Consider the following 14,623-nt stretch of genomic DNA (forward strand, 5'->3'; position numbering starts at 1 on the left):
ATATACACTAAAGAGTTGGATCTGGATGGAGAGTGCTCGGTTAAATGAAAAATAAAACAGGGGTTATGGTTTTCTCAAACCTTCATCTCAGTTTTGTCTTGGTTTTTTAATATATCCAGTCTGAGATCACATTATGCAAGTATTAGAAATAAATTTAATAAAAATTCTTGCATATGTTCATTTATTTTGAAACAAGGATGCGTTTATTTATATTTTATACAGAAAATACACTGACGTATTTGTCAACACTCAACTGGCAAAACATAAGCAAATTAATCAACAGAGCTCGGAGAAACGTCCATCATATCTAAAAACTCTGCAGATCTCCACAGAGTTCGCAGTGCTGTAGGAAACCCTTGGGAAACCACGGCAAAGGTTGTCCCAGAACTCCGAAAACACAAACATCCATCTCATTCGTAAAAATACGCACAATCGTAGTTACAGCAGCAGATTAACTCATGCCCAGCCTGATCAGTAGGAGCCGAGCTGGGTGATCTTGCCGCCGAGCTGCTTCTGCGCGTAGGCGAAGAGCCGGCCAGCCTCCTCCTTGCCGACGGTGCCGTCGCGGTTGGCGTCCGCGGCCTGCACCCCTCCCCGCGCCTTCCACGACGCGAACCACAGGTTGAGGCTCCGCAGCGCGCGCTGCAGCTCCTCCCGGCTGATCCGGCCGTCGTGGTCCGCGTCGAACTGCCCCAGCCACGCCCAGAACTCCTCCGCCGTCACCTCCCCCTGCGGCAGCGCGCGGTACCGCATGAACGCCATCGATCCTCCTCCCGCCTGAGCCGGGCACGATCTGGCTGCCGCTTCTCTCTGTGAGTGAGTGTGAGACTGTGAGCGTGAGCTGATGGCGATGAGGATGTTGAGCAGCTATGCACGGTGCTATATATACGGCGGGGAGCAGAGTTGAGGCACATTCACCGCACGTTTTTCACAAGTCACAACTCCATGGACGCGCCTTGTCAGTGTGTTTCGCTTTGGTGATTTGGGGTTTAAAAATTGAGTGGGTCAGTAGTGGGGACTTGGCTGGGGAATAATCAGCGGTGTGGCTTAAAAGCTCGTTCTTTAGAGAACGGTTGGGCGAGTGGCACATTATTAACCTGGAAATGTAGAGCACAAAGGGGGTTGTATGATCAAATGTTGAGAATCGACGGAACACTTGCCAAAAACCCCAAAAATATAGCAAGCAGACTTGGACGTTGGCTACACTTTTTGGGATTCCCAGTTTGATGGGGCTACAAACATCTGAAATATAAGAGTTGAAGACTTCGACTTCCTTGGCTAAACCATTTTCAATCCTCAATCGGTAATGTAAAAGAAAACTTTTTGCGTCTACGTACTTGTTTTAAGAAAGTACCCCCTCATAGCTTACGAAAACGTCTTGTATTGTGGGACGGATGGAGTACTTGTTACAACACTTCAAAGGTTAATTGATAATACTCCCTCCGTTCTTAAATATAAGTTATTTTAGAGATTTTAATACAAACTATATATGGAGCAAAATGGATGAATCTATACTCTAAAATATGTCTTTATACATTTGTATGTGGTCTGTATTAGAATATAAAAAAAATCTTATATTTAGGAACGAAGTGAGTATTTTCTCGGAGAAGGACACGGACATGGTTTTGTGATAAGTATTTTTTTTGTTGCGAAAAATGCCCATAGAAAGAGGTTGCTTGTTTCCTAGCCAAATTATCATGTGTAAGGATGGTCGCGCCGAAATTTCAGGTGAGTGTTTGATTGGTTGTCATAGTTATGTGTTGCCACACTTTACTACTCACAACTTGGCTTTTTGGCAAAGTTATAGCTTTGAACCAACCATGCCATCCCCTGCAAAAAAAAGTCATAAAACCTAGAAGCATAGTTGAGCTATAGGTGGCAGCTGGAGACCAAACTTTAAATTTAATGATTAGCAGCCTCAAATATTTTAGGCAATCCACTTATCTAAGCCCTAAGGCGGCTCATGATAGGTTATGAAAAATTCATAGCTCATGTCTTCCCCGAGAAGATAGTCTTTCTCATCTGAATTATATGCATATAATAAAAAGTACTAATATGTAAGTATCAAGAAGATACTAACTAACCAAATATTTATGACAACATGATATCAAGAGCTTGTCAAGACGTCGAGGATGCATACATGATCAGTATTACTCTTGCATCGCAAGAGAAGCTAGACACGAGAGACACTCTCTTTTTTTGTTAGATATATTAATATCTCCATCTTTTGTTTTCATTTTCTGAGTGACCAAAATTTGCTTGCAGTTATATTGTTCTTACGATTTCAAGAAACAAAGGCAAAAAAAAAAAACGTTCCTGTGAGCCATATGGTTCAGCTCTTCCTGAAACCACTTAGCCCCAACTTAATCTTCAGTGCCTATTTCACCACAGGTTACCCCTGGGACTAATATTGCATGGTCATCGTTATCTGCGCTTTGTTCTTCGGTGAATCTATATATGCTTTTCCTTTAAGCCCTCGTCTACAAAATATTCACTGGCCTAGTGGTCGTAGGACAATATCTTACGTTATTAGGGAAAATGATGGGAGTAGTCTAAGGAAAGTGATTGCACCAATCCATCAGAAGCCTCAAAACGCCGAGATTCTTTGTTTGAAAAGACGCAGAATACCCATTGATTAACGAAGAATCGTATTCTTTTGGTAGGCTTTCCGAGGCATTCGTGGATCAGCGATTGCAACGCAAAGTGTCAGTTGTTTATGCTTGTATAGGATGTGATGCGTGCCTAGCTGGCTATAATCGCCAGAATGATAAACACACGCAGTACAATTCAATAACTTACCTATTCGTCGATGTAAAGATAAGCATTTATCCTTGTACCTACAAAGCAAGAGAATTGTCGTGGTAGACAAATTCACTTATCCGTGACTTTGGGTTGTTTGTATCGGTTTTTACCCGATTTTTCAAAAATTAACTGGGCAACTCCCTTCTTCTTAATTAATTGATAAGACAAATCTTTTGTCTCCGTTTCGAAAAAAACTTACTCGTCGCTGTAAAGAAAAGGATTTATCCTTGTGCCTACCGAGGAGGAAAAACCGTGGTGATAGGCTGATGTGACAGAACTTGGGGGGCATTTGAAATTTCAGAAACTGAACTGAAGATTTTACTGCAGACTTAAGCTACGAGGGTTCCTCTGTTATTCGTCAAAAGACAGAATGGGTCAAATGACATGATTTCGCACCCCATTAGAAAAGACATCTGGCAGCTTAGTGCATTTGTAGATCTCATTCAAAAGACAACGCATAAGAATCTTTGTTGAATAACATGAAATCCTCCTTAAAACTTCAGAATTGTATATACCTATGTACTTATCTACTCCAGTCATCTAAGTACGGAGTACGCGCTGAAAGAGAATTTCAGCCAGGGCAAGCAGAGCCTCTCCGATCGAGACTGGCTGACTGAGCAACCATGTGCTGCCAGCGTTAGTTATACCAAAGTTTATATTCGGTCTGGACAACTGTTGTGGGACATGCAGAGTGGTCAAAAATCTCTTTCCGTTTTTCCAGGAAAGAACATGCAACAAAATGCCCCAAGCAGCTAAGTCAAAAAGGCTCTGCCTGCATAGCCTAATTTCCAGGCTTGAATGTTCCTAAGAATTCGATTTTCTAAAGTAGATACGAAACCTGACATATCCATTGGAAACTCGGTGGAAAACACGGTTAGCAAAAAGATACAGAAGGAACTAGAGCTCGAGAAAAATGGTCGCAAGTTCCTGTAACTTCGGCATAGAGAGTGGGTTGCTTTCGAGGAAACCGGACAGTCAAGAGTAGTAGTACTCCATAAGACGATCTCAAAGGTCAAAAAAGTTGTTAAGCATCGAATAATTTAGCCCTTCCAACAAATAAAAGAGTGAGCAAGGACCGAATGAGTTTTACAGATTCTTAAATTAGCAAAATTATCTTCAAGATCATGTCATTAACAGACAGCAAAATTATCTTCAAGATCATGTCATTAACAGACAAAAGAGATACGGAAGTGCCGTCGCTGGACAAATAATCCTCATCTGAACCAGTAAGCAACACCTATGATAGCACACGGTGAAGTAGAACCACAACACTGAACATAAATGCTGAGTCAAAAGATATGAAAGAAACATCCTAAGTACCAAGAGCACATTAATAATGAATAGACCACAAAGTTCTTTATGGGACAGCGATAATAACAGTGAAACGCTAAGCAGCAGCAAAGATTCAAAAGAAAATATGGTTCTCCCGATAGTTAGCTTAGGTCATATTAGACACAAAATAAACTTACAAGGAAATAATACTGCGGTCCCTTCCCTATATTGTTAGCACGCCTTAACAGCTTTGCTAGAACCTATGCCAACTCCCTTCTAACATACACCAGTAAAATATACATAGGATATGTACATCCTCTCGCCAAAAGGCATAAAAAGAAACAACTAATAAGTCGAATATTGAGGGAACTTACATAGGTGAAAGCTTGCTTATAATCGGTATTTAACATATTGCCTCCATTATATACACAAAACTCTTCTTTGCAGCAAACACAAACTATAGCCTTGAACGGCGGAGGTACTTGATGGGATTGAACGGACCCAGTTGCCGTGCAGAAGCCAATGTTGGTCGTCCATTCGGAGACACTGTTGGCTTGATGTCCCATCCTTCAACATTTTTCGGAACACAAACATCAAACATAATTTGGCCAAGGACTCCTTGAGGCTCCATCCTGGCTGGATAGGGTAGTGACCGTTTCTGCTCCTCAATCAGAGAATCTGGTTCCCTAGAATCATGATGGTCCTTTGAACTTGGCAAGAAGAAATGGTCGCTGGGACTGTTGGCTACCCTTCTCAGGCTCTCATTTGAATTGGCAGCCACATTGTGTAGATTGCACACACAGTGTGCTATCTTGTACTCCTGATCCCATGCACTAGTGCCCTTCAGCTGGCTTCTGTGGCAGAAGGTGACAAGAGCTTTCTTCAGTATATCATCTACAGCAGTTCTGTATTCCACTTCATGCAACTTGTAATGGCCTGCAGGATATATATATAAAAAATAATTGGCTGTGAATGAAATCTGCAATGATGACTCCCAGCAGAGAAGAAGATATCAAGGATTTTTAAATGATGGAACTTAACATAAATAACCAAATATGTAGCTTTGCAATATTAAATTCTGAGATAATATTGTATTTGCCCTCATGACAGAGTATAAACGTTCAATCAAATAGTCAGATCAAACACTTGAGCTTCGTATTATCTTCTTCGATAAATTAGAAATTCTAAAATGGATGGAAAATATTGTTAGGCAAGATGATGCAAATGCTTGATCCATTGTCTTCTACTGTGATCTAGGTCTCTAGGACCTAAACGTATAGACATGAAGTTGTTTTCATATCCGTCAGACAATCTTACCGCAATTAACAAATCCAAATATGATATGAATGCAAGGTCTTGGAATGGAAACCGCCATGACAGTAATTGTGCAAATACATGTTTCTATTAGTAATATATTTCACATTTTAAGTTAGTACTCGGTAATCCTATCTAATAAAACCAGACACTGAAGATAAAATGAAGGCGTACCAGTATGAGGGGAATCACTCCACTTGATTACTTTAACATCTGTGCCTAGTTCGACCAAACGCCTGGCGAAACCACAGACAACATGGCATGGAGCAAGATCATCACCTTCCGAGCAAAATATAAGAACTGAACCCAACCCCTGGATGAACAGTTAAAAGTTAATTGGTGTGGCTAGTGAAGAACTGAAGATGATTTGCAGAAATCACAAAGGCAGACCAGACTTACTGCTGATGAGTATAGCGTGTGCCAATATTCTGCACGCTGAGCTTCAATTCTGCTTGGGAAGAGAGTATCCATTCCAGACGCCAGAGCCTTTGCCATGAAGGAACGTAGCATGGATGGTTGAGATGAAGTGCCAATCACAGGATTTTGAAGAAACTGTGTGCCCACATCGCTCACAAAATCCACTGGGCCAGAGTCATAAATTTGGCCAGAGATACAATTTCTAACTAACCGATAGTCCTTCTACATAATGGAAAATTTACATCAATAATGTCTAACATGTTTGCCAACAAATCCACAGCTGATAATATGCCAAGTCAAAACATGATGACAATGGCAAAGAAAATGAGGACTTAAACATAGAATGATGTTGAGAGACTTCCAAGTATGTACAAGAGATTGAATATATGCAACTGAAAATATGCCTAGTCAGAACATAATGACAATGATGTAGAAAACAACTTCAACAGAATGAGCAAATTACTACACAGTACATGCAAATGGAAGAAAACAAAACCTAGTATATACACTTCACAATTGACATAGATGTGGTTTTGAAATAGGTTCCCATTATCCTTGCAACAAAGAGAAATGTATATGTAAACTTCAGGAGAAGAGAAAAGATGGAAATAACATACCATCGTTGCATCTCCTTCACATCTTCCGTCTAGTAACTGTGAAACAAATCAAATTTAGTCATTCAAACTGTGAAAGGGTAAAGGCAAATAGATGATAGGTACGATGAGGTGGCAAAAGGAAGAACCGAACAAGCATGCACCTGAATAACCTTGTACATGCATCCCTTTGAGCCACCAGAAAAAGAAGCAAGCACAGTTGGCAATGGCTTTACTTTCAATTCCTGAAACACCAGCATTTCACATAGTTAAAAACAAAAATTATAAAATAATTAACTGCAACCAAGAGGAAAGATAGTAAACAGAAGTCCCATCCCACGAGAGCTTATATGCATTCTTCTAAACAATACAGAAAGTTTATAGTATGTCAACATGCAAATATTTCAGACTCTAAATCAGCAAGAAGATTATGTAGAGGTTGCCGCATGGACGGAAAGTATAAAATAAATGGAAAGAGGTGAAGGGTCAAACTCTAAATTAATGTGGTCTGCCAGGGGTTCTTACATCTATACATTTATATATGTATAAATCATTTGGATGATTAAGGAGCAAAAAGAGAAACAGTCCCATGTGTATTACTCACTCTGTAAAGAAATATAAGAGCGTTTAGATCACTACTTTTAGTGATCTAAACGCTCTTATATTTGTTTACGGAGGGAGTACAAAATAGTGTCAGTGCTGGAGTAGGCTAAATACAATATGATCATTGACTAAAACAATAAGGAACATAGTTACTTACTCCCTCCGTCCAGAAATACTTGTCGGAGAAATGGATATGGATATGGATGTATATATCCATTTCTACGACAAGTGTTTCCGGACGGAGGGAGTATTACTTTCTTCATTTGAACAATAGAGTTATCAATGCTTACTATACAACGTGGTATTTGTGGAGTACAACAACCAAGAAAAAAATGTACCTTTGCCAGCTCACTAATAACACCACATGCCAATGTTGCCGCTTTCTCAGAGAGATACCTGGAAGAAGAAAAGAATCAGTATAGTGCCATTAGGTGTAAATAGGAACCTAAGGGTGCAGACTGCAGAAGACCCCATATGCAAGTTTACACCATAGCCCTTCAAGTATAAGATAAGTTGATAGCAGAAGCACGATGCAAGGAACTCCATCGCTAGTGACCTAGTGTTACAATGATACTCACTCAAGTGTCATTTTAGGTGAAATACCCTGCTGAATGAAGCCTATAGCTCTACCAGCAACAGATGATGCTGATAAAACCCTCTACCTCGAGCAACATCTGATTTGATGCACTTAATTTGGTAATGCTATTCAATAAAATTACTCTGCGGTCTCTGCACAAACTACATAAATGACTACCAAGCTTGCAGATGCACAAACTGTGTTCAGGCAACAAAACTCTGGATGGATGTACCAAACATTCTTAACATATTGAAGCAATCCATATGTTACTTTAGCTCCTTTTGCTAGTTCAACATACTAGTAGTTTCAGAAGGTTCAATTTTCGTGTGTTTCATTTTTACTTACTAAAATTGATTCCTTCAATTTTTCGCATCCTCAATTGCACAAAAATGCAAGTACCACAATGCAAAACCTTCCATTATCGTCCAATAAATATAGCTTTACCAAATCTCAAAGCATAACCAAACCCCGAACACGCAAGATCGCTAAGACGCTAACCACTCGCACGCTGCAGGTACGTAGGTATATTTACCTAAAAGCGCACAAAGCGACAATATAAACCATGCAGAATATAGAAGAGTATGAATTGCACAGTTACAGAGATTCTCGAACTAAGAGAACTAGCAACACGCAGTGATGAATTGAGTGACCGATCGAACACTACCCATCAACTAATTGAACTCCAGAGAAATTTTCATGACAAGCTAAACCTGAAGGATAAAGCCTAGTCCCCGATAATTCGGGCAGACACAAAATTGGCGACCAATCTCAAATCAAGCCTAACCGCAGCTACAACAAAACCAGTGACCAATCTCAGAATCTCCAAAATTAAGCCTAACCGCAGCTACAACAAAACCAGTGAACAATCTAAGAATCTCTAAAATTAAACCTAACCGCAGCTATGATTCCACTCCGTGAGGCCGCAGAGCTACAGGCTGCCACTTCTACGAGCCCAGACGAGCAACAGATCTCCCGGATTTAACGGCTAGCACAAGCAACAAGTGGCAGGGAGCGAGAGCGGGAGGATGGGGGAAGCGGCGCCACTCACAGCGACACGAGGTCGGGGTGGCAGACGAGGCAGCGCCAGCCGAGCGAGGCGTAGAGCTCGACGAACGGGCGCAGCTGCGCCTCGTCGCTCCACACCCACGCGAACACGACCACGACGCCCCGCGCCCCGGACGGCGGCGCGGGCGCCCAGTAGAAGCGGCCGCCGCAGCCGGGCCACATGGCCGCCAGCCGCCGCTCCTCCCGCCCTCCCTCGCCGGACGGACCTAGGCGGCGAATCGAGGCTGCGGCGGGTGGGGGAGGGAGGGAGGGAGGGTTTGCGCTGCTGTCTCGCTCGGAAGGGGGACTAGCGGAGACGGGGATAGGAACGGAGGATGGAGATGGAGATCGGATGGGAGGGAGGAGATGGGTCGCTTTGGCGTTTGGTTCGTCGCGGATTTGTTTATTTCTTTCTTTTTTGCGTTTCCGTGAGCTTCCGTGCCTCCTTTTTTTGCGGTTTCCGCACGAGTGCGGCATTGGGTTTCTCGTCGGCGCGTTTGTTAAAGAAATGATTTTCGTGGTGATGGGTCAAAGCTATCCTACGCGGCTCGTAGGATAAAGATGAGGAATGCGTACGTAGCCCGTGCACGTAGAAATACAATTCGAATATTGTAGGAGGGCCTGTCAAAAAAATATTCTAAAAAAATAGGAGGGCCTGTTTGAATGGGGCCATGGGGCTAGCACACATGTCTATGCGTTGCAACGAAAGAAAAATGGTGAACACGAACATGAATCGGTCAACTACATCCCGGAGCCAAGGCTGCTATAGTTACTCTATTATGTGTCGCCAACAGGCTACTCACATAACATGAAAAGAACCATTTGTTAGTCAAATTAAGGGTTGATCATCTAGGCATGGATGAGAACCAAGGTAGATATATTCTTACGGATTTACTAACTCACATCTAGATGTTTTTTAGTTACGTCACATCTAACTTGTCCACCACATGATAAAGGAGCTGTAAGATTCGTGCAAAGTTCTTTTCGTTTGTGTTGTCGATGTGTTTCCCGTCGCTAGTGTCCCTCTAGCCTGTTTTTCCAATCACACGCAGTGGTCAGCCTTCGTGGGCATATGGGCTTGTTTTTTCATCTTGTCAAATCCGATGGTGCCCCCGCTGCCTTTGTTCTGCTTTTTTTCAGGTCTGGGCCTTTTTGTGTTATTTTTCTTTTTTATCATTTGTTTATCCTGAGCCTTTTTATTTTAAATTCTTAATTGTTTATTAGAAATTGAGTCAATCCTAAATCTCCTGCACCTTCTGCTCCTATCCACCACTATCTTCTCACTCTCACATTCCCCTTTTTCTTACATTCTTATCTTTTTATTTTGATTTTTGTGTTTCTTTTTACGAGGAGTGGCATTGTTGATTTTTTTTTCAATTTTTTGGTATTTGTTTGTGTGTGTTTTTCATGCGGGCACAACATTTGCAGTCGAGATCCGCAAGAAATATATTTTCAAAGTCATGAATATTTTTTTGTCATGCAGGCATAATATTTTTTGAACTTTTTGTAAGAATTATCTATGCGTGTCTACACACATGGGATTGTCCCTATGTTCTACAGTCATGAATTTTTTTGCTACTACGTGTTTTGTGCATGGGCTTATCCATTTATGTGCTAGCCCATTTCCTTTTGTTTATTCCTCCTTTTTTTTCTTTTTTTTATGTTTGTGTGTCCGTGGCCACACTGTCAATTTGAGCTGCATTTTTTTTCTCTTTTTTGCGATAATTTTGTACTAACGTTTCTATCTTTTTCTTTTTTGTTATTTTCTTTTTTGTTTTTCTTCTCGTTTTCCACTTTTAATCCATAACATTTTTGTACAAGATATTTTTTGAAGTGTGCGAACACTAATTAGAATCCGTCATTTTTTTAAAAAAATTGAACACTTTTTCAAACTCATGAAGATTTTTTAAATTTATTATTGTTTTTCAACGTCGACTCGCAACTAGGACGCATTGTACTTTTGTGTACTTTCTCCAGTTGCAAGTCAGCCATCCACTCAGAACTAGGGGGGACATATGTTTGTACTGGCCCCAGCTGCAAGTCAGTCATCGACTCGCAAGTGGGACGCGTCGTATTTTTTTGTGGTTGCCCCAGTTGCAAGTCAACCATCGACTCGCAACTAGGGGGAAGTATGTTTGTAGGGGCCTAGTTGCAAGTCAACTATCGACTCACAACAAAGGGGGACGTATGTTTGTAGGAGGCCAGTTGCAAGTCAACCATCAACTTGCAACTAGGATCTGTAGTGGCCCCGGTTGCATGTCAACCATCGAATTGCAACTAGGGAGGCGTATGTTTGCAGGGGGGCAGTTGCAAATCAACCATCGACTCGCAACTAGGGGGCATATGTTTGGGGCCCAATTGCAAGTCAATCATCGACTCGGAACTGGGACTCGTCGTACATTTTTTGTAGTTGCCTCGGTTGCAAGTCAACCATCGGCTTTGAAAGATCGAGGATGTCGCCTAGAGGGGGGTGAATAAGCGCTTTAAAATAATTACGGTTAAGGCTAGAACAAAAGCGGAATAAACCTAGCGGTTAATTTGCCAAACACAAAACCTACAACAACTAGGCTCACCTATGTGCACCAACAACTTATACTAAGCAAGATAAACAACTATGTAATAGCAAGATATATAACAAGAAACAATATGGCTATCACAAAGTAAAGTGCATAAGTAAAGGGCTCGGGTAAGAGATAACCGAGGCACGCGTTGACGACGATGTATCCCGAAGTTCACACCCTTGCGGATACTAATCTCCGTTTGGAGCGGTGTGGAGGCACAATGCTCCCCAAGAAGCCACTAGGGCCACCGTAATCTCCTCACGCCCTCGCACAATGCAAGATGCCGTGATTCCACTAAGAGACCCTTGAGGACGGTCACCGAACCCGTACAAATGGCAACCCTTAGGGGTGGTCACCGAACCCGTACACTTTGGTAACCCTTGGGGGCGGTCACCGGTACCCGTCAAATTGCTCGGGGCGATCTCCACAACCTAATTCGAGACCCCGACGCTTGCCCGGAGCTTTACACCACAATGATTGAGCTCCGAACACCACCAACCATCTAGGGCGCCCAAGCACCCAAGAGGAACAAGCTCAAAGGTACCAAGCGCCCAAGAGTAATAAGCTTCTCAACTTGTAACTTCCACGTATCACGTGGAGAACTCAAACTGATGCACCGAATGCAATGGCAAGGGCACACGGAGTGCCCAAGTCCTTCTCTCTCAAATCCCACCGAAGCAACTAATGCTACGGAGGAAAATGAGAGGAAGAACAAGAAGGAGAACACCAAGAACTCCAAGATCTAGATTCAAGGGGTTCCCCTCACCTAGAGGAGAAAGTGATTGGTGGAAATGTGGATCTAGATCTCCTCTCTCTTTTCCCTCAAAAACTAGCAAGAATCCATGGAGGGATTTAGAGTTAGCAAGCTCGAAGAAGGTCAACAATGGGGGAAGAACACGAGCTCAAAGGATAAGGTTCATTGGGGAAGAAGACCCCCTTTTATAGGTGGGGAAAAAATCCAACCGTTATGCTCACAGCCCGCACAGAGCGGTACTACCGCTCCAAGGTGCGGTACTACCGCTAGGGCGGTAGTACCCCTTTGAAAAACAACAGCGAGGAGGCAAAAGGCCAGTAGAACCGCCGGAGCGGTACTACCGCTCATCCTCACGGTACTACCGCTAGGGATCGCGGTACTACCGCAAAGGGTAGCGGTACTACTGCTAGCGAACGGTACTAAAAAAATACATCCGGGCCTACCACCGCAGGACTTGGGACGAGTTTTTGGTCCGGAGCGGTACTACCGTTGTAGGAGCCGCGGTAGTACCGCTCTGGAGCGGTAGTAAAAAATTACATCCGCTCCAATTTGCGGTAGTACCGCTGCAGCCTTTTCTGAACACCAAAACTGCCACAACTTTTGCAAACGGACTCCGAATTCGATGAAACCAAGTTTGTTGGAAAGCTAGCGACAAGGGCTAACACAATCTTGATAGAAATACCAATAAGAAGCAAATGAGAAAAGGCCCAAAAGGAAAAGATGAGAACCCTTCCTCGGATAAGACCGGTAAAACCTCCAACACCGAAAACATCATAGAAGACGCATGCAAACTCCGTTTTCGATGAACTCAAGCTTGTCATCAAGATGACCATAAGCTCTAAGACTCACAAAGAGAACCAAACAAGAACCAAGAAACATGATGCAAGGATGCAATGGTTTGAGCTCTCGACGAACGATACGATCAAGCTACTCACTTGAGAGCCCCCCTTGATAGTACGGCTATCGATCCTATAACCTGGTCTCCCAACTACCACCATGAGACCGGTAAAATAGAAAACCTATCAAGGGCAAACCTTTGCCTTGCACATGATCCACTTGAGCTAGATGATGACGATCTTGTCCTTCTCAAGATGGACCACCTTTCTTGATTGTGTTGGGTCGATGGAGACTAGATGATTGCTCCCCCATGCTCCACTATGGGTGAGCCACTCTTCGGCACATCTTCACAAGTCCATTGACACCATAATGGATGGCAAGCTTCAAGCACTTGATCTCTTCGTGATTCTCCACTTGAACTTGCACACGGCAATCTTGATGACGATCACCACTTGATGTCATCCTTCCCATGGGTTGTATGATATCATCCTCTTGACGCAAGCCCATGTACACGTACCGAACCCCACATAGACTCTCACATAGACCATGGGTTAGTACACAAAGTGCAATGGACAATGCTTATCATACCATGGGATCACTTGATCCCTCTCGGTACATCTTCTACTCTTTTTGAGTTGATCAACTTGATTCACTCTTGACTTAGTCTTGATCAACCTTGAATCTTTCCAACTCTCTTCGTTTGGATGATGTCTTGAAGGTAAACATCAATGATCACACAACATTCTTCTTCAAGACATGATTGCAATAAGCTCAACACTCACATGACCAATCTTTGGATAATTCCTTAATAGCACCTTGGTCAACCCATAAACTCCTTGAAACCAACACATGGACTTCAAGAAATGCCTATGGAAAAATCCTTCAAATATAACTCAATGCAACCATTAGTCCATAGAGAATGTCATCAATTACCAAAACCACACATGGGGGCACCGCATGTCCTTTCAATCTCCCCCATTTTGGTAATTGATGACAATCACTTTCAAGAGAGTTTATATAAGGAATTATGCATCACCATGCAATGCAACAACCAATAATGCATGCGTAGGAGATGCGTATGCTTAGGAACAAACCAAAGCCAGAAGAGACAACTCTCTAAACTTCTCCACAAAACTCTCTGAAACTTCTCCCCCATTGGCATCGATTGCCAAAATGGGCTAAAAGCTTAGAAGGCCAATATAAAATGTGGTCCTCCATAAATTGTGTATTTCTCAACAAGAGAGTGGAATGCAATACACATATCCAACGGTAAATACTTGGAGGAAGACAAACTATTGAGGCCCAAAGATTGCAAGAGGAAGATATGCCACAAAGACATAAACAAAGAGAGAAACAAGCAATCAAGCAATCAAAAGATACCAATTGAAGCAAGCTATCAAAAGATACTAATTGAACCAACTAGGCCAATGATCCTACGAGCCACATGAATAAAGGATATTATGATAAGAGCGGAGTAGTGTTCTAAAGAAACTAGAGAAGCTCCCCATGATTTGTGCACATCAAGAATTTTTGTATTTGGATACAAAGTGCACAAAATAGGATCATAGCTCCCCCAAAATCAATAGAAACTTACAACAAGTGCAAGAGAGCATATAGGAAATTAAGCCTAGTACTTGCAACAAACACATGGTTGAGCAACAAGTAAGAGAGGCAACTTAAGAGTGGGCTCAACCAAAAAGATGTGTGTGAGTCAAGGCAATGCACTTGAGAAGACTAATGTACACAAGAGCATTAAGCATCAATAAAGTCTTCAAAGAATGAGGCACACGGTGCAAGGCCTATCATTCCCACACACAACTAGCAAATGGGTTCACAAGCTTACTAATAA

General features: G+C 42.4%; 2 protein-coding genes across 2 annotated transcripts; both read right to left on the reverse strand.

Annotated features, from left to right (window-relative positions):
• Nucleotides 1-249: 249 nt before the first annotated feature.
• Nucleotides 250-867, reverse strand: LOC125524023 (uncharacterized). The gene has a single exon (XM_048689104.2). The coding sequence runs from the start codon at nt 760-762 to the stop codon at nt 472-474; it is 291 nt and encodes a 96-aa protein (XP_048545061.1). The 5' UTR covers nt 763-867; the 3' UTR covers nt 250-471.
• Nucleotides 868-4,176: 3,309 nt separating this feature from the next.
• On the reverse strand, nt 4,177-8,957 carry LOC125518511 (uncharacterized). Its single transcript, XM_048683333.2, has 7 exons — nt 8,627-8,957; nt 7,340-7,397; nt 6,563-6,643; nt 6,423-6,458; nt 5,788-6,027; nt 5,563-5,701; nt 4,177-5,010 (listed from the first exon to the last, which is right to left on the reverse strand). The coding sequence occupies exons 1-7, from the start codon at nt 8,803-8,805 to the stop codon at nt 4,532-4,534; spliced, it is 1,212 nt and encodes a 403-aa protein (XP_048539290.1). The 5' UTR covers nt 8,806-8,957; the 3' UTR covers nt 4,177-4,531.
• Nucleotides 8,958-14,623: the final 5,666 nt, after the last annotated feature.

Source organism: Triticum urartu, chromosome 7A (assembly GCF_056163025.1).
Source record: "Triticum urartu cultivar PI428250 chromosome 7A, HENAU_Tu73, whole genome shotgun sequence".
Taxonomy (NCBI): Eukaryota; Viridiplantae; Streptophyta; class Magnoliopsida; order Poales; family Poaceae; genus Triticum; species Triticum urartu.